The sequence below is a fragment of the Belonocnema kinseyi genome, chromosome 10 (assembly GCF_010883055.1).
Source record: "Belonocnema kinseyi isolate 2016_QV_RU_SX_M_011 chromosome 10, B_treatae_v1, whole genome shotgun sequence".
Taxonomy (NCBI): domain Eukaryota; kingdom Metazoa; phylum Arthropoda; class Insecta; order Hymenoptera; family Cynipidae; genus Belonocnema; species Belonocnema kinseyi.
The window spans coordinates 109,555,736-109,579,346 of NC_046666.1; the positions used below are offsets into that span (position 1 = coordinate 109,555,736).

At 34.1% G+C, this 23,611-nt stretch overlaps 1 protein-coding gene across 7 annotated transcripts in view; it reads left to right on the forward strand.

Annotated features, from left to right (window-relative positions):
* The window catches only part of LOC117181487 (protein pangolin, isoforms A/H/I/S), a 786,230-nt gene that overhangs the window by 608,445 nt on the left and 154,174 nt on the right, over positions 1–23,611 (forward strand). For all 7 annotated transcript variants that reach the window (XR_004468130.1, XM_033374197.1, XM_033374196.1 and 4 more), the window contains one exon: positions 18,641–18,723. Coding sequence is in view for 6 of the 7 variants with exons in the window: in XM_033374197.1 (XP_033230088.1) it covers positions 18,641–18,723 (83 nt within the window). In the remaining variant the exon portion in view is untranslated. The remainder of the gene's footprint in view (positions 1–18,640; positions 18,724–23,611) is intronic.

Genomic DNA, 23,611 nt, shown 5'->3' on the forward strand with positions numbered 1-23,611 from the left:
TCCCTCGAGCACTGTAGTTAATTTTATGTGTGTATGAGGGTACAAGTTGTATGCACGTGTGAGCATGAGTGTGATATTGCACTTTTCGTTAAAATTTAATAATCTTGTATTTTAATTGAAAAATGTTCTATTATAATAAAAAACCATTATTTCAGCCTCTACAGTTAAGGCAGGTCCGTCTAGAGAGGGGAGTTCGACTCAATTCACAGATGTTTGAGTTCTACCACCAGTCTCTCTACTCAGCTTCGGCGGTGGTCGGTTTCTGAAATGGATGGGAGAGGTATCCAGTGCTCTAAATCAGCGGTTCCCAAACTTTTTTTGCAGTTTTCAGGGAGGGGCAGTGGCACCACCCTACCACTTTTTCCCTCTACTAGAGCCCAAGGGGGATACTTGACTGTCGGTCATGCGGAAGGTTGCATGCTTAACGCGAGAGAATTTGAACCGGTTTAGAAATTTTGCATGTACTTAAAGATATGCTTAATCAATCGAAATGTTAACCGATTTTCATCAACTTTTTTTCATTTTCATAAAATGACATCAGGAAAATGATTTAGATAATTAGAATTGAATTGATCCATATCTTTAGGATTTTATTTATTGAAACAGCCTTAAATCTCATTACAATGAAAGGGTCCTCATAGCGGGGGGGGGGGGGGGGGGGGGGGGGGGGGGGGGGGGCTGCCGAGGTGATGGGCCCGGGCTGGCTTCCCCCGACCGCGGTCGGGCCGCTGACCGTCGGCGCTAGTTTGGGAATCGCTATTATAGACTTCTAGTGCAAACGAGCACCGTTAGCGCGCGGATAGGTCACCGTTCACGACTTTGACATATTCATATTTTTCACTGCGTTAACCTACTACTATTTAGAGGTTTAACGCTGAGGATGGTTGCGAGTGGTCTTCTTAGTGGCAATGCTGCGCCACCACGACGGTTGGTGCAGCAGACAGACCACATTTAAGTAAGCTATAGTACCAAACGTACGCGTCAGATCCTTTCCCGTGTGTTAGGAACGCAGCAGTCCCGCAAAAGTGAATGAAATTGCCCCACGAGTATAAACTATAATTGTATAACTCCGCGCGAAACTCGGCTTGGGGGTCCCCTGCTCCCGCCTAAAGGGAGCTTTACTGTACCAATACTGTTGGGACTACAGCTGTTCCAATGTGGGAACACAGTGTTCCCAATATGAGAGAGGATGTGTACCAAGTTGCAGGCGAGCAGCGTGCTACGCATTTGGTGTTCCAGCTCTACCACGTGGGCGAGTAGCTCGACCAATATTTTTCAGTGTACCTCACGCACAACAAGGGACGTCCTTCCTTGTCACCGGTAAATAACAGTGAGCCTGGCCAGCTATGCAATCCGTAAGCCTCCCTAGCAGTCTAGGATCGGGGAGCGATCACTCTGAGGTCAGCAGTTAGACGCCCAGATTCGAAGCACTGGCCTGGTGTTATGTAAGTGTATGTGTGTGTATGTTCATTACTCGAAAGCATCCAGCGATCATCCCACGTGGTTGCCCCCGTACGAAGCCTCCAAGCGCAAAGACATCGCTGACTCATTTTCGAGTCTTCTCAAAATCAGCTTCGACCCCCAAGGTTGTGCGCCCGTACGGAGCCCGTTTGTCCTTGGTATGGCACCAGCTTTTTCTGAGGGGACCTACAGTTTAAGGTCGGTTCCGAACAACCGAAGCCTTGTTAGAAGTACATAGAAAATTTTCCAATGGTACCGGATCAGGGATTGAACCCCAGACCTCCTGCATGGAAGTCCGACGCGCCAACCTCTGAGCCATCGAAGCCTCTAAACGCTGAGGATAGGTGTTATCAAAAGTTTACATCGAAACTCGATTATCGATAATCGGCTGCGCATAGCGAAAGGTCTTCTGCAATTTCCCTCTTTCTTGGCCAACATTCCATGCAAACATTCGCGCCTGTAATCAAATTTCAGCAACCGACGATATTTGATTCAGGGACTACGAAACATTGAGTACTTGAAGCATGATCTGTATTCTTATTGAGAGCTGAGGTATTCAGTGTAATTGGGCCAATTGGTTTTAAGCCAAAGAAGCGAAGCAAATTGAATAAAAATTTATTTTTGTTAAAAATTGACAGATTTATTTATTAGGAAAGCCAAGAGTTCAACGAATTCTAGTTATGAAAAATTTCATATCTTTACACGGAGAGAAATTTCAAGAGATGAATTTACGGAACTGCTCCTTGATTTTATTCACACTATGGTACAAGAACTAAGATCTCGGAACCGTTGTTTTAGATCAACGGCCGTTGATTTTAAAGTATGGGTTCCGAGATCTTAGTTCTTGCGCCAAAGCGTGAATAAAATCAAGGAGCAGCTCCGTGAATTTAATCTTTTGAAATTACTCTCCGTGTAGGATCACCAATTCTATTTTTATTTATATTTACGTGAAGAATCCTGCTTAGTTTACTTTAAATATTACTTAAAAATGACACCAATAGCTCTCGTTTCATGTTTTTCATACTATTTTGAGTGAATATTTGTAAATACTTGTAAGTATAAATAGTGCATATCAAGGTCTTTAGTGTCAAGATTAGAGTCCCTCTGGGGATAGCCTTGACATCGTGCACGGGAAAACCCAGAATTTAAAATTGGGTAAAAAGTGAGTGAAAATTGGGTATAAATCCTCGACGACATGGGAAAAATAATTAAATGTTCTTAAAATAGAGAAATTTTTAAAATTTAAATAGTAAGAAATCATACATAAATAACAAGAATTGCATTGCTGGTATATTAAAATTTATGGTTCGTAAAAATTAACCAACTCAAAGCTTTAAAGCCCTTTATCAGAATGTCCAATCGCGTCCGAATTTTAAGGCCGTACGGATGAAAATTTCTGTATGTTGTATTTTTGTATAATTTATATTTTGTGTAATAATCAAAAACTTAGAGAACAAAAGAGAAAAATAGCAGTGGCACTCAGTGGTAGCTGTACATGCATGTCCACAGCGACCCTGCTCATCTTCGTTAAACTCAAGTCAGAAGACACCCCGCAGGGTGAAGAATGACACGGAACGAATGAATACCGGGCATTGTAACGAGATTTCGGCCAGTTAGAAAAACTGACATTATGTTATCATTGATTAATTCAATTTTAATTCACAGAATTAATTTATTTTAATAGTTACAATAAATTGAAAAAAATATTCTTGAAAATCGGTTAATATTTTCAGTAATAACGTGGTAGTTTGTAAAAAAACAAGTATTCTGTTTTGAATTTGTAAGCCACACGGTTGAATATTTTTGACTCATTTTTTGCATGCATTATCTAAATTCTCATATCTTGAAGCACGCAGAACCGGTTTACGAGCACAAAATACATATTTAAAATTGCGCAAGGATGATAGAGTATATGGGCAGAGTATAATCGTGCTAGGTCTGAACCTATACTAGGGGAATATTTTCTACTAGGGCTACTGCATCCTAAAGTGGCTTATCATTGATTAAAAATACTAATGTATGTAAAATACTTAATTTAATTTAATTATTAGTTAAGCAATTATACGTGTAAATAAATTGAAATTGTAATTAATTATTTAACGTATAGATGGTTGCGCTTTTATTTCGTAATTATTCACTGAAGGTGGGTTCCCATTAAGACCATGTTACGAGTATTCACGTGACCAGATTCCTAGCTTATCGCCACTTTTTTTATTTCCCAACTTATTTTCACACGAAGCGCCACATCGAGTTGACAATTCAGGATAATAAATAAGAAGCACTAAGCAAGTTGGGTCTGGTCCTAAATTTTAATAATTATGAAAAAAGCAAAAAAAATTATTTACAACAAAAAGCTTTTTCATAATCATATAGATTTAGGACCAGACTCACCATTTTTAGTGCTTCTGGTTTATTATCCCAAATTTTCAACTCGATGTGGCGCTTCATATGAAAATAAGTTGGGAAATGAAAAAAGTGGCGGTAAGGTAGGATTATGGTCACGTGACCCACTCATTACATGGCGTTAAACAGAATTCGGTTAAATTTAAGTAGAAATTTGAACGTCGGTAGTAGTTGCATGGTGATTCTCGACATGGCGTGTTATAGACCAGCGATTACCAAACTTTTTTTGCAGTTTTCAGGGAAGGGTAGGGGCGTCACCCTACCATTTTTTTCCCTCTGCTAGAACCGAAGGGGGATACTTGACTGTCGGTTATGCGGGAGGTTGCATGCTTCACGCGAGAGAATTTGAACCGGTTGAGAAATTTTGCATGTACTTAAAGATATGCTTAATTACTCGTAATGTTAACCGATTTTCATCATCTTTTTTCATTTTCTTGAAATTATTACATCAGGAAAATGATTCAGATAATTAGAAATAAATTGAGCCATATCTTTAGGATTCTAGTTATTGAAACAGCCTTAAATGTCATAACAATAAAAGGTTCCTCATTGCGAAGGAGCTGCCCAGTGGCTGGGCTCGGACTGGCTTCCCCCTCGGGGGCTGCCCGGCCCGGGGTGTCATCCCTCTGCCGGCGGCAGTCTCATCGGCCGGCGGCACTAGTTTGGTAATCGCCGCTCTAGATCAGCGATTCCCAAACTGCTACCCTGGGTAGGAGAGCTACCCGGGGGTAGTGCGATGCCACCCCGGGCTGGGTAGCTCAGTAGACTCCAAGGCAGGGTCCCCGCTCTGAGCATGGGACTACTTTTGTCGACCTAGCATGAATGCCTTTCATTGTTCTGAGATTGAGACCTGTTACAATAACTGAAGTTAAAAACGTATGACACAATTAAATTTGAATGAGCTGAATCAATTTCGTGATATAATTTTAGAAATCTGGAAAAAAAGTTCATAAAAATCAGTTAATATTTTCACTAAATTTGTCCAAAAAAGTACATTACTGGACTACTTTGCAGCATAACAAAAGTGCAATAACTTTTGAAGTTATTAACCGATTTCTTTCTATCTTTTTCTAATGTTTTCGTTATAATACAGAAAATCTAACGCTGCCTATTAAAATTCGCTAATGAATATTTTACTAAATTTTACATTTTTCCTAATCGGCTCTAATTTTCTTATAATGGGAAGGCCGAGCGCGACAAGCCAGCACGTGCTCGCATCACAGGCTGTCAAGTGCCCCCCCTTGGCTCTAAGTATTATGAAAAAAATTCGAGGGTAGCGGCTCTACCGCTCCCTAGAATGAGCGAAAAATGTTTGGGAATCGCCGCTCTAGATACTTAGTATCTCGGAAGGTATCTTAGGGCGACTGAATTAAAAATAAAATGAAGTAATTTGGAATTTCATTAATTAATATATTAACAGTAAAAAAATGCATAAGGCATACAAAAAGGGAGAGTTCATAATATTTTGTTAGAGGAAAGTTAGAAATAAATCTTCGAAGCCAATAGGCCTATAATAAGAAATAAAAGAGGCAATTGCGTCAAAATGATTTGAAATCAGGATCTTGTAACACACCTATTGAAAGTTCTGGTGCTTATACATTTAATTTATTTATTATTGTAAAGTAAAATGTAATAATATATCAACTATTCATATTTTGAATTTGTTGCAATATTGGTAAAATCATATTCCTGTCGAAAAAAGATACAATGTTTGAAGCTCAGGATATTAGTAGACATTTCTCTTTCGTTCGAGTTGCTTCTTACATTTATAGCATTAAATTAAAAATATTGCATTTCAAATTAGTCGCCCTAAACCTAAAGCACCTACTGTAAAACTTATCTGCGGTACTGAATTATGCAGTGTGCGTCACGTGGCACGCGCCAGAGCTGCCAGATCGTGGATGAAATTTACCCCCACCATACCTACCGTTTGGGAGCCGCAAACCAGAAGGTGCATGATTACCACTGTGAGTTCGTGTGTAAGCCGAATATGCAAGATTCGACTTCGGTTTTCTGCTGTACGATGATAGCCGATTTGAAAGCTTCGGAAGACTTCGGTGGTCTTCTATTTATATCTCGATCCCTATTTAAAAGAAATTGAAGACATTGGCGAATTTAATGTTTCGCGTGATTCTTCATTTCATGAATGAGTCAATTTTGAGGTTATGCTTTTTAGATGTATATAGTATGAATATTATTACTATTATACATATTATTAATCTTAATGTTATAATTATAAAATATAACATTAATTTTAATTAATAGTTGACTAACTTTTAATAAAAATAGTTCAATTTTTAACTAAAACAATTAGTTTACTGCAAAAAAATTGTTAAATTTGTTTTAAACAAAATATTAAAATTTTTAAACAAAAAGTTAAATTTCTATCCAAAAGGCTGAATTGTATAAGAAAAAAGGCATTCTTAATCAAATACATGAACTTTGCACAAAAGAAATTTATTTTCCATCAAGTATAATTTTCTTGTAGGTAAAAGAAATTAATTTTGAAACAAAACAAAAAAAAATTCTACAAAATAGTTAAATTTCCAGAAAACAAATTTTTTCAACTAAATTGATAAATCATCAACCAAAAAAAAAAAATTTTTAACAAAGCCAGTTCCACTTTCATCCAGAAAAATTAAAAAAAAATACTTAAAATTCTTTGAAATTGCTTTAAATTATTGAAAATTCCTTGAAATGTTTTAAAAGAGCCTAAAATATTTAAAATCCTTTAAAATCTCTTGAAATTTGGCAAAGCTCTTTAAAATGCCTTGCAATTTTAAAAATACCCTAAAATATTTTATATCCTTTAAAATCTCATACTATATTATTAAACTGAATTGAAAATTCCTTGGAATCTATTAAAATATCCTAAGATGTATCAAATACTTTAAAACCTCATATTAAATTACAGTAATCAATCAAAAATTCCTTGGAACCTTTTAAAATACTCTCAAATGTTTTGAAACCTTCAAAATCGTTTGAAAAATCTTGACATCTTTTAAAGATTTTTAATGTACTTTAGAGTTTTTTTTAACAACCTTGCTATAATTATTAACATTATTTGAAATTCCTTTAATTTATAAAAATTAATTAAAAATTCAGTGAAATCTTTTTAAAAATCCTCAAATGTTTAAAATCCTTTAAAATATTTTCAAATCTCTTGAAAATTCCTTGAAAATTTAAAAATACCCTAAAATGTTTTAAATCTTTTACAATATTATACTACATTATTGAATTCAATTAAGAATTCCTTGCAATCTATTAAAATATCATAAAATATATTAAATCTTTCAAGATCTCATATTAATTGACCATAATCAATTAAATATTCCTTGGAACATTTAAAAATACTCTCAAATATTGCAATACCTTCAAAATATTTTGAGATACCTTGACCATTTTTAAAAAGATGTTTAAGCTACTTCTTTAAAATTCTTTGAAATTCCTTAAAATTAGAAAAATAGGATGAAAATTCCTTGACATCTTTTAAGACATCCTCAAATATTTAAAATGCTTAAAAATCTGTAAAAGTCTCTTTAAATTTTTTAAACCTCTCGAAAATTCCTTGAAATTTTAAAAATACCCTGAAATATTTCAAATCCTGTAAAATCTTATACTAAATTATTAAAATCATTTAAAGATTCCTCTAAATCTATTAAAATATCCTAAAATATATCAAATCTCATATTAAATTACTGTAATCAATTAAAAATTCTTTGGCATCTTTTAAAGCTTCCTCAAATATTTAAAATCCATACAAATCTTTTGAAATCTCTTGAAATTTTTTAAAGCTTTTGAAAATATCTTGAAATTAAAAAAAACATGAAATATTTCAAATCCTGTAAAATCTTATACTAAATTATTAAAATCATTTAAAAATTCCTTTAAATCTATTAAAATATCCTAAAATATATCAAATCTTTTAAAATCTCATATTAAATTACAGTAATCAATGAAAAATTCCTTGGCATCCTTTAATACTTCCTCAAATATTTAAAATCCTTACAAATCTTTTGGAATCTCTTGAAATTTTTGAAAGTTATTAAAAATATCTTGAAATTAAAAAAAAAATCATGAAATATGTCAAATCCTTTAAAATCTCTTACTAAATTATTAAAATCTTGCAAAAATTCCTTTAAATCTATTATAATATCCTAAAATATAGCAAATCCTTTAAAAGCTTTTGAAATCTCTTGAAAATTTCTTGAAAATTTAAAAATACCCTAAAAAAATACACATATAATTTTATAATTATATACAAAAATCGTTTTAGAAATAGTTAAACTTTAACTCGAGTAATTTCTATTAAAACTTTAATTTAATAGTTTAACTAGTCTACAAACAGTTAAATTTTTTATGTTTTAACATTTTTCTGTTTTCTAAATTTCATTTAGAGATTGTCCAATTGAAAAACATACAATTCAATTTTGAACGCATTCAATTTATTTATGATTATTAATTTTTTATAAATAAACTTCCAAGTTTGCAACCCTAAATTTGAAGACTTGCATCCCATCGAGTTGAAAATTATTTATATTTCATAGTTGAAAATGTTTGAAAATAAAATTTCGAAATTTAGAAATTTTTATTGATTTCATTTTCAAAACTCTAATCTACAAACATTTCAATATTTAACGATTTGATACTTTTCTCTTTTTTAATTTTCAATCTGAAGCTTTACAAAAGATTTTTAAAATTTTTTAATATTTGAGGATGTTTCAAAAAATGTCAAGGAATTTCCAATTTATTTATATAATTTACAGGAATTTCAAAGAATGAAAACATTTTTAGAAGGCTTATTTTTTAAAATTCCAAAGTAATTTAGAAATCCTAAAAAAATGTCCTAGGCATTTCAAAACATTTTGAAGGATTTGAAAAATTTGAGAGAATTTTAAAGATTCCAAGGAATTTTCATTGATTACAGTAATTTAATATGATATTTTGCAGGATTTGAAATATTTCAGGGAACTTTCAAATTTTCAAGGAATTTTCATGAGCTTAAAAAAATTTCAAGAAATTTCAAAAGATTTTTAAGGACATTAAATATTTATGCATGTTTTAAAAGATGTCAAGTAATTTTCAATTTATTTTTATAATTTCAAGGTATTTCAAAGAATTTTAACAATTTTATCAGAGTTATTTAAAAAAAATTCAAAACACTTTAGCAATCTTTAAAAGGTGTCTGGGTGTTTGAAAAGATTTTGAAGGTTTCGAAATACTTGAGTGTATTTACAAAGGTTCCAAAGAATTTTTAGTTGATTATAGTAATTTAATATGAGATTTTAAAGGATTTGAAATATTTCAGGGTATTTTTAACATTTCAAGGAATTTTCAAGAGCTTTAAACAATTTCAAGGAATTTCTACAGATTTTTAAGCATTTTAAATATTTGAGGATGTTTTAAAAGATGTCAAGGAATTTTCATCCTATTTGTCTAATTTTAAGGAATTTCAAAGAATTTTAAAGAAGTAGTTTAAAAATCTTTAAAAAAAAAAGGTCAAGGTGTCTCAAAATATTTTGAAGGTATTGCAATATTTAAGAGTATTTTTAAATGTTCCAAGGAATTTCAATTGATTACGGTGATTTAATATGAGATTTTGAAAGATTTAATATATTTTATGATATTCTGATAGATTGCAAGGAATTTTTAATTGATTTCAATAATGTAGTATGATATTGTAAAAGATTTGAAATATTTTAGGATATTTTTAAATTTTCAAGGAATTTTTAAGAGATTTCAAAATATTTTAAAGGATTTTAAATATTTAAGGATGTTTAAAAAGATTGCACTGAATTTTTAATTCGTTTTTACAAATTAAAGGAATTTCAAAGAATTTAAATAATTATAGCAAGGTTGTTGAAAAAAACTCCAAAGTATATTAAAAATCTTTAAAAGATGTCAAGATTTTTCAAAGGATTCTGAAGGTTTCGAAATATTTGAAAGTATTTTAAAAGGTTCCAAGAAATTTTAAATTGATTACAGTATTTTAATATGAGGTTTTAAAGTATTTGATACATCTTGGGATATTTTACTAGATTCCAAGGAATTTTCAATTGAATTCAATAATTTAGTATGAGATTTTAAAGGATTTAAAATATTTGAGGGTATTTTTAAAATTGCAAGGAATTTTCAAGAGCTTTGCCAAATTTCAAGAGATTTTAAAGGATTTTAAATATTTTAGGCTCTTTTAAAAGATTTCAAGGAATTTTCAATTATTTTCAATAATTTAAAGCAATTTCAAAGAATTTTAACTATTTTTTTTAACTTTTCTGGTCGAAAGTGGAACTGTTTTGTTAAAAATTTAGTTTTCTTTTGGTTGATAATTTATCCATTTAGTTGAAAAAAATTTGTTTTCTGAAAATTTAACTATTTTGTAGTTTTTTTTTGTTTTTGTTTAAAAATTAATTTCTTTAAACTACAAGAAAATTATTCTTTTTGGTTGAAAATTTAACTATGATTAAACATTAATTTTTGTACAGAAAATTATACTTGGTGGAAAATAAATTTATTTTGTGCAAAGTTCATGTATTTGATTAAAAATGCCTTGTTTTTTTTATACAATTCAGCCTTTTTGATAAAAATTTAACTTTTTTTTAAAATTTAAATATTTTGTTTAAAACAAATTTAACAAATTTTTTTTTTGGAGAAAACTAATTGTTTTAGTTGAAAGTTTAACTATTTCTATTAAAAGTTAGTCAACTGTTAATTAAAATTAATGTTATATTTTATAATTATAATATTAACATTAAAAATGTCTTAAATAGTAATAATATTCATTCTATATACACCTGAACAACATAACTTAAAAATTTACTCATGCATGAAATGAAGAATCACGCGAAACATTAAATTCGCCAATTTCTTCCAGTTCTTTCAAGTGGGGATCGAGATATAAATAGAAGACCACCGAAGTCTTTCGAAGCTTTTAGATCGGCAATCATCGTACAGCAAAAAACCGAAGTCGAATCCTGCATTTTCGGATTACACACGAACTCACAGTGGTAATCATGCACCTTCTGTTTTGCGGCTCCCAAACGGTAGGTATGGTGGGGGGTAAATTTCATCCACGATCTGGCAACTCTGGCACGCACCACGAACAACCACGAAGCCTTTCCGACAGCGAGTGGAGGTTGGTGGTGAGGTTAAGGTCCCAAATCGCTTTTCGTGTCGTTATGACGATTTTCATAGCTAAAACATGTCGAGTTTGAGTCGAAATCCACTCTCTGGACAGGCCTGAGTTAAGGCGTGTTCCTTGGGTGATTTTTTTAGTTGAAAAGCGTCGTGAATATGAAGTTTAATTGTTTAAACTAACACATTTTTCGTAGTTTTAATTTTTGTATTTTCTTGTTTGCAATTTGATCAACCTCGAGCACTATCGGACGGTGTTATTAGTATAGGCGCCAAGGGGGCCCCAGCTACCTTTTCAATTTAGATGGACTGTGATAAGTGTTTTTCATGTATTTTGAGCCGCTGAACATGGATATCGAGGGGGGCTGTCCGTCCGAGTGGTCAAAAAAAGTTATAAACAAATAATTGTTTAAACAATCAAAAAAGCATTTTTTGCGTATGAAAAACATATAATCGTATTTTTTTAGCGATTTTAAGAGGTAAAGTATTATATTGATTTTCGTAGGACCCTTAGTTTTTAAAGAAAAAAATGTCAAACATTCGAAAAAAGCGATTTTCACCATTTTCGAGCTTCAATTACCCCTGATAGGATTGATATTTTCCAATTCTGCTTGCAGATATCGAAAGTTTAAATTTAGATCTATAATCTACAATAACTCGCTACTCCAAAAAATTATGTTGCGCATGTTTTTTCCGGCTCCGAAAAGCAGCGTTTGGCGGCTCGCAAGCCAGCGCTGCTGCCTTTGACGGAAGGCCTGTGGCCTACTTATAGGTGCTTAATTCAATCCGAATAAGTGTCCGACACATACACACACACGCACGCGCGCTTTCACGCACGCATACATATATAAGATGTCAAAGAATATAATTCGGCTCCGAGGAGGCCAAAATTTTATTCAGGATATTCCGTTAAAATAATTGTTCTTGTGATGGGTGGGGTTGGGGGCGAGTTCGAAATCTTAAATGGTATTTGAAAGTTTCATGTTAAAAAAATCATCATGTATATAAATAAAAAATAAGTTAAACAATCATTTCAGGTTTCCCCTGGGAGCAGCTGGCATACATGAAAGTGACATTGGCTCTCAGTAGGTTCGCGTTAAATTAAACATATAGCCACGTCTTATAACCGTGAGATGAATGGCCGCAGGGCACGGCGAAATGACAACGCTAGTCCGGCATAACACTCTTGTGTCTTGAGGACACGAAGTGAAATAAGGATAACAGCTCTCTGTATTCATCTCGCAAATGTCTTAACATATTTTCGATACGCGGGTATAGCTTCGAGGTTATGAACCAGTGATAGCTTCGCACTTTCAAGAGCATCGATCCTAAGGACAATCTTTTGAACCGAGCATCCTGAACACAATTTTGGCAGCTACCTTATAAGGTTTCGATACTTCTCCTTTTCCTCCTGCTTGATTTTGATGTAGTGGTTGGACGAAGCTGTGAAAACGATCGCGATTATAGTCTGTTTCTCGGAGTTAAGGAGAACGATGTCCGACCGCCAGTGTATAATAAGGACCTTTTACGCTTATTTAACAAGTTCCGTGTATTTTTCTTGTCGAGTAGCTGTTGGAGGAATTTTTTAACCTCTGCTTTCTTTACTTGGGTTTTTATAAGTTATGCATCTACATGGAGGAGTAATGCACTTTTTTCACTGCTGATGTTAAGATCCAAGCCAATGGTCATGGCCGCTTGCTACGCGTCGTTGTAAATTAAGGCTCATCTGCTAATCATCTTGTGATTCCTGATCGTTTTCAGGAGAGAATCTCTTTTATTTGAGACTATATGTACTATGTCCAGGATAATTTGTTCATAAAGATAGTGGAGATCTAGAAATCTGCGCCCGCCTTTACGGCGCACAGTGGGGTATTTTGGATTTGTTCGTGCAAAACATCGACGACTCGTAAATTTTCAACCGAATTGAATTTTTTTTAAATACTCGTGAATAAATTTACTGCCCGAGAGATACGCCACTATTACGGTATGAATTGTCAGTACGTCAAAAAACGTCGACCAACGTCGGCAGTCGTCGGACGATTTTTAGGCTATTCAGATGTGAGTAATATTTGGTAATTCGTACAAACAACGCTTCATGCTCATTGTTATTTATGTTTTCAACCATTACAACTGCAAATCTTTCTATTCTCATTCTATTTTTGCAATAAAAGTTTTAAATAATAGTTAATAAACGTTCATAACGTTAATAATTTATTTTTCAAATTATTCAACCGAGAAACATTTATTCTGAAGAGATCAACGAAAGAGTATTTTATAGAATTTTAAATCTTTTTTTCTTACAGTTTTTATGTTTATTATAATAAAAACTGTGAGAAAAAAGATTTAAAGTTCTATAAAATACACTTTCGTTGATTTCTTCAGAATAAACGTTTCTCGGTCGAATAATTTGAAAATTAAAGTATTAACGTTATGAACGTATATTAACTATTATTAAAAACTTCTATTGCAAAAATAGAATGAGAATACAAAGGTTTTGCACTTGTAATTGTTGAAAACATAGATAGCAATGAGCATGAAGCATTGTTTGTATGAATTACCAAATATTACTGATATCTGAATAGCCTAAAAATCGGCCGAGGACTGGCGACGTTGGTCGACATTTTTTTGACGTACTGACGATATAAACCGTAATAGTGGCGTATCTCTCCGACAGTAAATTTATTCACGAGTATTTAAAAAAAATTTAATTGGGTTGAAAGTAGACGAGTCCTCAATTTTTTGCACGAACGAATCCAAAATACCCCACTGTGCGGCCTGGGATTTATAAAGGCGGAACGGGCGAATTGGTATGCAAGGTCGTCTGCTATGAGGTCGTGCTTAGTCCAGAGAACTGCCCGAAATGCATACAGTAGAACGGGGAAAGCAAGTCAGAAACTCAGAGAGTGGCTTATCTTCGAAATCCATCCCCTCCACTCACAACTAGATCTTTGCGCTCCGTTTTCAGCGAGTTAGACGAGCTCGCGAGTCACGTGGGCACAGAACAAAAAGATGTGTAAAAAGTAGTGGGACTGGATTTCTCGGATCGTGCGCACGCGTCGAGGTAGGTATTTCAAGTCGCTCTTTGCATCTTAGTAAGATTTCGAATTTTGCAGATAAGAATTTAATCTTTCTTGTTACGAAAGAGCGGTTAAAAAACTATTGATAGCATAAAAAGATCTGAAAATCAATTTTTTAACCTTAAGGTCCCTTTTCTCGTTACGCGTCATATATCTGAATCTCCAATGGACAGATACGCAAGTCACTTGACAAATCATAAATTTCGGACCTGTGTATCTCAGTGGTAAGACCAGCCGAGGGTCAATCGAAAGAGAAAGATTTAATTTCCTTCACAACACAAAGGTTCCCTTTTCCCCCATATATCTGTAGGAAACTTTTAACTAAAGCTAAGCCGCTTATTTTAAGAAGTAGTAGAATAATTTCTTTTCTTTTTTTTAATCGAAACGGATTCCGCAGCTCGCAAGTTTAAGTGCGCCTGTCAGATTATGAATTCTCTTTTGGTAAGGCTGTTTCAGTTTCATTGAGTTCATTATAATTGCGTGTCTCGTGCTTTATACTCTATTATTTCCAAAACGCGAAATTTTTCACTCCAGCCGCTGGCTTACGTTCCATATCTGCGATAAAAATTGCAAACTGCAATTTTCGCTAATTCTCTATTCATCACGTGCTGCAAAACATAGATATTTCCGATAACGCTGCGACCCGCTCTAACTCTCTGACAATATTTCTTTACCTGGGATTGTTTGATTTGTTCACTTTGAGTTGATGCAATTATTTCCAAAAAAGAGATAAAGGTATGAAAATTGGTGTCCTTATTCTGTGAAGCAGTACTAATATTGTGGTATAAGGGAAAAGTTCACAATTTAAATATAAGGACCCACACAATAGTGCACACACTTTTAACCATTGTATATACAATGATAAAATGAACTATAAGTAATGAATAAAATCACAAAGGTCACAATGAAACTTCTAGAATAATAACAGTTGTTTAAAAAGTTGTAATTTGGTATATATTAATTCTCTGATAGAGTGAATGATTCGTTTTTACGCTGTCGAAATCAGCGATGCAGCTTCAGTGTGCCCCCATAACCCGTGCATAGCATCTGCGGCCCCTATGTCTTTGGGTCTAGGAGCTACCAGCCATGTGCGCGCCTTGGCTTGCTGCCCAGTTTACAGCCTCACTAATCGGCCTATTGTCATCCTCCAGAAAAATTATAGTTTAATAACTTTTTAAGGTATAAAAAAAACAATAAATGAATTGATATGACTGAACTCGTAGTAATTTCTGAAAATTTTCCGTTTTTATTCCGTCTTTTTACCACAAGCAGAAGCAGAGATAGGCGCTCAAAGTGTAAACAATTGTGTGGGTCCTTATATTTAAATTGTGAACTTTTCGCTTATAACACAATATTAGTACTGCTTCACAGAATGACTACACCAATTTTCATACCTTTATCTCTTTTTTGGAAAGAATTACATCAACTCAAAGTGAACAAATTAAACAATCCCCAATTTGCATAAATTTAAACAATTTATTGATCATTTCTGATAAACTTTTATTTATCAAGTATGTGAGTATAGTTTTTTGCAGAATATTTGCCTCTAACATTAATTCGCTCAATGAAAAATTATTAATTGTTGTAACGTGATAAAATGACTTATAACAAAAGCTCTGTTATCTTGAAAATTATTAACCTTAGAGGAACAGTGTTTATTACAGAATTGTGTATTTCAGTTGGCACTTTCAAAATATCCTTACTTTTTTCCATCCGTGAAATACTTTTTTGATTATTGATAAGAGTATTTCTTATCACTTATTTTACACGTTCATTAAATCGGCGCAATAAATATTCATCGGAGCGAAAAAACACCGAAACAACTATTGATTCTCATGAGCTTGTCTAACAGGAGAAAAAAAATTTCAAATTTTAAATGTTTAATCAAACGTTTATAAAAAAATATTTAATTGCGAATATCTCGAGAACGGCACATTTGCCAGAGTTCTGCTACACGGTTTTAGAAGCAGGAGATCATTTTACATAAAAATAAAAAAAATCGTTTGGACCTCGCCGATCCGACGGAAATAGGGTTGGCCTCTGGACTATACAACTCCATTGCTCACTTTCTTTGCCTATCTGCCCTCTCACCGTTTTAATTTATAAGCTCTCCTACTTCCTTTTCACCTACTCCCTTATCCGACTTGCCCTTCACCTTTTCAAGTCTCGTTTCCGTCCTTTCCTTGAGCACCATAATCTCCTTTTCCATCTGCTTCATTTTTACTTATTTTTCCTTCCTTGCTGAAACAACCTACGTGACCTACGTGTTCTTCCGCTTTTATTGGCCGGGCTCTAGCGCGTTTTTCCCTGGACTTTATTGGCTCTCTCTCTCTCTCTTCATCTTCAAGAGATCCTCCCCCTTATTCTTACTAGATGCTCTCTCCCTTGCCTTCTAACTTTCGTCTGTCCTACAGTTCCGCTTTTTCTCTCTGCTGGACGTGCCGCTCGACACCGGGACACGCACTTTTAACCTGCGTAGCGTATAGAAAATTTCCTTCCTGTCAACTTAACTACCAGCACTGACAGCACTATCGCTGACCATCTTCCGCTATTCCCTCGGTTACTTACACATCTCTATTCAAAAAGTACCTTCTGCAACCGACAGATGTTTCTCAAGATCGTTTCCGCCTCCCGCTCCAAATTTTTCCTTTAAGCCCACTGAATTCCACCCCTCACAGAATAAGCGTTTTCTCCACGAATCCTCTTAACAGTTCGGGAAAGTTAGAGAAGTGGTACTTTCCCACAGAAGTGACGTAGGCTTTTGGTGATCAAGGAACATGGTAGGGATGAAGTAGCATTATGTGTTCACCGGAGTTTTCCCTCTGTGTGTTATATTATCTAATAAATTTGTGTACGCTTGAAAGAAAAGAGCCCAGTTTAAAAATAAAAATGAACACTGGGCGCTTATGGCACCCGTCAACTTAAATGCGTTTTTCTTGAAAAGCAGTTTTTCATGTTTTAACTTTGAAAGTGCATCGGTGCTTCGTTTTTTAAGCTATATGGTTCGTTCTGGGTCATAAATATCGGAAATTTAGCCAGCTATATGTCTTATACGCAACTTCAAACCAAACTCTGGATCCTTTTAATACGACCATACACATATTAATAACTATAATAACAATATTAAAATTTAAGCACTTGAGTTAGTTAATGTCTCATGCTCCAATTAGATCACTTGGTTGCTTCATAAAATGCGTCTGTGACTGACGATACATAACGGCACTGCCCCTTGTAAACTGTCTTATACGAAATTTCAAAGCAAAAACAAAAATTCCTTTAAAATATTGGGGTGTAACTATTTTAAATCTTAGATTTTTTAAAAATTTTTTGTATAATGGCTCGGTGGATCACGTGGATAGATGCTCGGACTTCCTTCTAGAAGTGATGTGGATCAAACCTTAAGCTGTAGGTCTCTCCATCATGCACTTGGCTGTAACACAGTCCGTGGATGGTGGATAATAAATAAACGAGAGTCACCCAATATGTCTTATACTGCCGTGCAAATAAAGAAAGCTGAAACTAAATTTATGATTTGGCACCCCCGATTCACAATTTTTTCCATATATTTAAATAAAAAACACGGTAAGACAGTTCTTTGATATATTAGGCTGTAGTTATCTTAAGTCTCGAGGTTTTCTTCTTTCACGCTATTAATAGTGGAGGATGCCACCGGGGCTGCTCTTTTTACGATGATTAAATGTTATTCAAAAATATTCTGTTAGTGACTTGATATGAAATTTGAAGGACAATAACATTTTCTGTCTACTTTTACACAACAGACGTATGGAATGACAATAAAAAAGAATATCCACCAGCATCAACAGGATCAATTAAAAGAATATATGCGGAAAAACTCAATTGATCGAAACGTAAAGATGTTATTAAGCTTATGTGATGGTATATGAACAAAAATTCAACATTTAACTCAGCACGGCGATGGAATCCGAGTCCTTGGAGCCATTAAATTTAGTAATAAAAAAACAAAACAACAGCGATGACTCTGTTTTACTTGGAGAGAATATAGTAGCCAGAATGCAAAAAATTGATAAGGATAAAATCGAAAAGATAGAAGATAATACAATTCATGGCGACATGTCCTTATTACCGGAAGCAATGAAATCTGACGATTCCAGTTCTAACAATGTAGATCAAAAGATACTTACAGCTTTTTACATGACTAGTTTAATGCAAATGTCTAATATGTCTATACCTAGGATTGTATCGCCTCAGTCGTTTAATGCACATCATAATTTTGTGCAACTGATGGCTATTGTAGAAGCGAGACATCGTCTTTGGCAACAGTTGAATTGGAGCATATCGCCAAATCTTTTAAGAAATCCTTTAAGTGTATCACACCCTTATTTTGACGGGCCTGTGATCAGTTTAAATGAACAACTATCTAACATACAAAACTCGCTTCCGGCTTATACTTTATCTTCCATTAAACACGAATCTGTAAATCATGAAGTCAGGTAAACCTATTTCAAACGGTACAGTTTGATAATATTGTACAATAACCTGCATAACACAAACAATTATAAAGCCGCAATTATTTCTCTGTGTTACAGGTCAACAATTGAACAAAAAAACACTTCGTCATTGTCGACAGATAATGCAAAGACGCAAGATACAGGACAACAGAATAATCCAGGTTAGTATTTATATTTGCAAAAATTATTACAAGTAAAGCTAAGCTATAAATTATAAATTGAAATCATTAATTGTAAATAAACAAAAATGACATGGTTATTGACAAACTCAAATAAGAAATAGAAATACTAAAAAAATCAGCGAATTTTAAAATTCGTTTTCTCTCGCCACGCTAATTGGCCTATTAAGATTATTACGCGAAAAAAAGAAAGTGAAAAATCAGTTTTTATATATTCAATCGCTGTTAGTATTTACAGATTGTTTTTAAATTGAATTTTTTATGTTTTTCATAAGTTATTGGATATACGAAAAAAAAGTATTAGGATTCAGAAAAGAAGAGATGACAATCGGAAAGACGCCTTATCTTATCGCAAATACCCCTTTAATATCGCATCGTACGCATCATCTTAACTTTTCGTTGCTACTGTTCTGGTATGTTTTCTCTTTCCCTTAAATTCTGCCACTTCCCTCTTGCCCTTTCTATCTTTACGCTTGTCAACTCTTCTCTTATCCTCTGCTAATAAATTTTACATTTTATTATTTTCTATAGATAGTTATTCTACCACTTCTCTCCATATTTCGCCTCGCTCCTTTCCGTCCTCTTCTTTTCCAATTCCCTCGATCATTCTACCACCTCCACTATTCCCTTTTCATGCAGGATATTTCACATTGTCATGTTCCCTTTTTCGATCTTATCACAATCATCCAGCCAATGTTTTAAATTCCGTCTCCTCTACCTCTTTCACATAACATGCATTTTCTTTCCTGCTCTCTACTCCAGTATTTGTTCCACTCTTTTGTACTACCACACAACATTTTACCATCCCTTCTACGCTTATCCTTTTATATTTTTCATTATATTTAGCTTCGCTTATTTTATTTTCTATCCTTTGCTTAAAAACTTTCTTATCTCTTTCTATCATCTGATGTTGTATCTTCATTCCCCTTCCATGCACTTTCTTTACCCATTCCTTGCAGCACGCTTTAAGTATAGTTCTGCCCGTTCTCTCCAGCAGTGTTTCTTAGTACTTGCAAGCTTTGTTACCAGGCCCGAAGGAATTTAAGTTATCTGTGTTTCTCGCCCCTCAAGAAGCGTGGAGGTAAAAGAATTAGAGTAAGCGAGACGCTCGCATGTGGGAAGTCGTCATTTGTTTTATACAGAGAAAGACAGATAACCTACATTCCGTCGGGCCTGTCTGTTACCTCTCTTTCCTCTGCGCCACACAACATTCTCATTCTTCTCTTGTAGTCTTCTTTAAATAATTTTTCCCCCATAGCTCATACTTTTTTTATTACTATGTCTGCTCCTTTAAATCTTTCTTTCACGTGATGCGTTACATCTCCATTTTTTTAAAGGGGCTGTTCAAAAAATACGTAACGCGTTTTCTGCCATTTTTGACCCCCCCCCCCCCCCCGGTATATGTAATGGTTTTTCTATATTAAGTGTGTAAGTTTAATATTGGCGTAAAGTTTGAGGTGGCCCCCGCCCCCCTCCTCCTAAAGGCGTTATGTTCTTTTAAACGGCTTTTAAAATAAAAATCCGAGTAGTCCGAGAGCCCGCTGCAAAATTCGACATGTATAATCTAATGAAATTTCATATAGCTTTTTTTTTAATTTGCAAACATATTGTTAAAGAATGCAAACAAGTGGTTGCTCGTTTTAAAAAGTGTCGCGCAGCGCAGCAAGATGATGACACGGATCGACGACACGAGCGATTGAATAGAGAAGGACGGAACGAAAACAGATTTTTTCTTGCTCGTTCTCAGCTATGCCTGTCGCATTCGAGTTTTCGACAGGAGTCGGTTGAACATTTATGCAAAAAATAAAAACTTTCATTTGGAATATTCATGACATCTTTATTAAACCTGATTGGATTTTGAAACCTTTATTACAATTATTGAATTTTCCAGTTATTCAATTAATCAATTTTAATTAAATTAAATTCTTAATATCATGAATTGAATGATTACAGATTAAATTGATTATTTATTGAATTATAAATACTATTAATTGCATTATTAATTCAAATAATAATTACTAATTAATTAAGTGATTTAATTAGAGTTCAATTATTATTGAGTTTTAATTATTAAATTTCAACCTATAAGGTATTTAGGGCTCATTTAAGCCTAATTTAATGTCCTATTTCCAAATTTGATGGTCCCCATTTTTTTTCAACATGTGGTCCTCTAGCTTAACGTTAAGCTAGCAGGGCCACATGATTATTGTTTTTAAATGCGCAGAATCAGATTTGGAAATAGGGCATTAAATAAGCCCTAAAGGAGCCCTAAATTATGGTGCAAAGAAATAGTGCCCAAGTCATTTTTTTCTATGTTTTGTCCTGTTAGCTTAAAGTTAAGCTAGCAGGACTACATGTTTTAAACAATTAGATGTATCAAATTTGGCAATAGGGCATTAAATGAGCCCTAAATAAGCTCTAATTTCCCTATAGGTTAAATTTTAAGAATTAAAACTGACTAATAATTGGAATTTAATTAAAGCACTTAATTAATTAAGTTTAATTATTAATTGGATTAATAATGCAATTAATATTATTTATAATTCAATAAATAATTTATTTATTCTCCAATCATTTAATTTATGATATTAAGAATTCAATTTAATTTAATTGATTAATTGAAATTGAATAATTAATTACAATTCAATAACTGGAAAATTCAATAATTATAATAAAGGTTTCAAAATTCAATCAGGTTTAATAAAGATGTCATGAATATTTCAAAGGAGCGTTTTTTTGTTCCGTCCTTCTTTATTCAATGGCTCGTGGCGTCGAACCGTGTCATCGTCTTGCTGCACCGCACAGTGGGGTATTTTGGATTTGTTCGTGCAAATAACCGACGACTCGTTAATTTTCAACTGAATTGATTTTTTTTAAATACTCGTAAATAAATTTACTGTCGGAGAAATACGCCGGTATTACGGTTTGAATCGTCAGTACGTCAAAAAAACGTCGACCAACGTTGGCAGTCGTCGGCCGATTTTTAGGCTATTCAGATGTCAGTAATATTTGGTAATTCGTACAAACAATGCTTCATGCTCATTGTTATTTATGTTTTCAACCTAAATGTACAAACCTTTCTATTCTCATTCTATTTTTGCAATAAAGTGTTACATAACTTTTCTACTAAATTGGGTCCATACCTATCTCCCACCCATTTCTCTACTTCATCAACCCATTTCTTTTCCATTTTTTCCTTACCCTTGTTTCCCGCTCTACCTACATTGCCGCATCTCAGCTTAGCCCACTAGTTCTTGTCCTTATATCCTACTATTTTATCACGCCAGTACTCCTCTCTCCCCAGTTCCTTTTTCCACATCCTGTACAAATGACAGTAAGAAGATTCGTCTACCCTCACCTAATCCATTTGGATCTCTTGTTCTTGTTTTATCCTAATGCCCTTAGCGAAATTATTCTCAATCTCTTTTAATTTTCCCCCTTTTCCTTCCAAAGCCCACTTCAAAGTTTCTCCGTCTCCGATCTCCCTCATGGCCTCCATCAATCCTTTGCCCCACTCTGTCGGATCCTTGTTTTGAATTTCTCTGAACTCTTCTTTGAAGCAAATATGCGGCAGCCTACCTTCCATCATTTTCAAAATCCCGATTATATATCTACTAGCCCTATTTCTTGATTCTATTTCTACGCTGTTTCGACCTGTTTCCAATCTCCAGATATGTCGGGGAGTATTTTTATCCAAACCCATTGCCATTTTTATGAATTTTGCTTGCGCTCTTTCCAAATCTTGACACCTCTCCCAACCCAAAATTTCTACTCCATACAAGCCGCCAGATTTTACGAGAACGTCCATCAGATACAATCTTATATCTAGCCCTGAAATGTTTTCCCTTGTCATGACTCCCCATGCTATGTTAGCTGCCTTTTGCATTTTGTTTGCCATGATTTCGACCATGGTTTCCCTTCCATACCTATTTCTTTTTTTAACTTTTTTTTCTTTCTGTGTCACTCCTCCCTACGTCTCTCTCTGTCTTTTCTGTTGAAAGTAATGTTTGGAAGTGCTTCTTCCATTTACCTTTGCTGATTCTGCTCTCTCTCCTTTTCCTTTTTTCCTTAAAATTTCCTAGCGATCTCCAAAAATCTCCCATATTCTTGCTTTCTTCCACCTTCTTCCAGTTCGTTTCCTTTCTTTCTCTCTTCTTCCTGTTTCTTAACTCCCTAAGTTTCTTTTTCTCTCTTGCTAACAAATCCCTTTCTTCTTCTCCTTTTCTTTTGAGAAAATTTTGTAATGAGCGCCATACAATTTTTCTTTAGTTTTTGCACTCCTCATCGTACCACCGTTCTCCCACTCTACTCGACTTCTTCTTATCTTTGACTTCTAAACCTGTTGCCTTTGCAGCTTGCCAAATGCTATCCCTACATTTATCCCATCTATCTTCCCATTGTTCCCCTTTATTATCTCTTACATGATAATTTGTCGAAAAATCTTTAATTTTTTCTTTGAATAATTCCCCTTTTTCGCTATTCCATACTAACTTTCCCCTCCCTCCCACCACCTCTCCCTCGGCCAGAACTTCGGAACCTTTTGGCCCATCCACTTCTATTTTAAATTCTACGGGTAGGTGATCAGATTCTATTCTCGCTTGGATCTTAATTTTTTTTATTGGACAAACCTCTTCGTTCTCCGAGGCCATAACATAATCTAGCACCGAGCCTCCGTTCCCGCAGATATGCGTCCATTTACCCCCTAAATCACCCTTAGTTTTATCATTTAATATCTTCAAACCAAAGTCCTCACACATACCTTGTAGTTTTTTTCCTTCCGCATTTAATAATTTGTCGTTACTTTCTTCGTTTAAAATCTTAATTTCATTTTTGGATGATTTTCTTCTCCCCGCGTCTTCTGCTTTAGCGT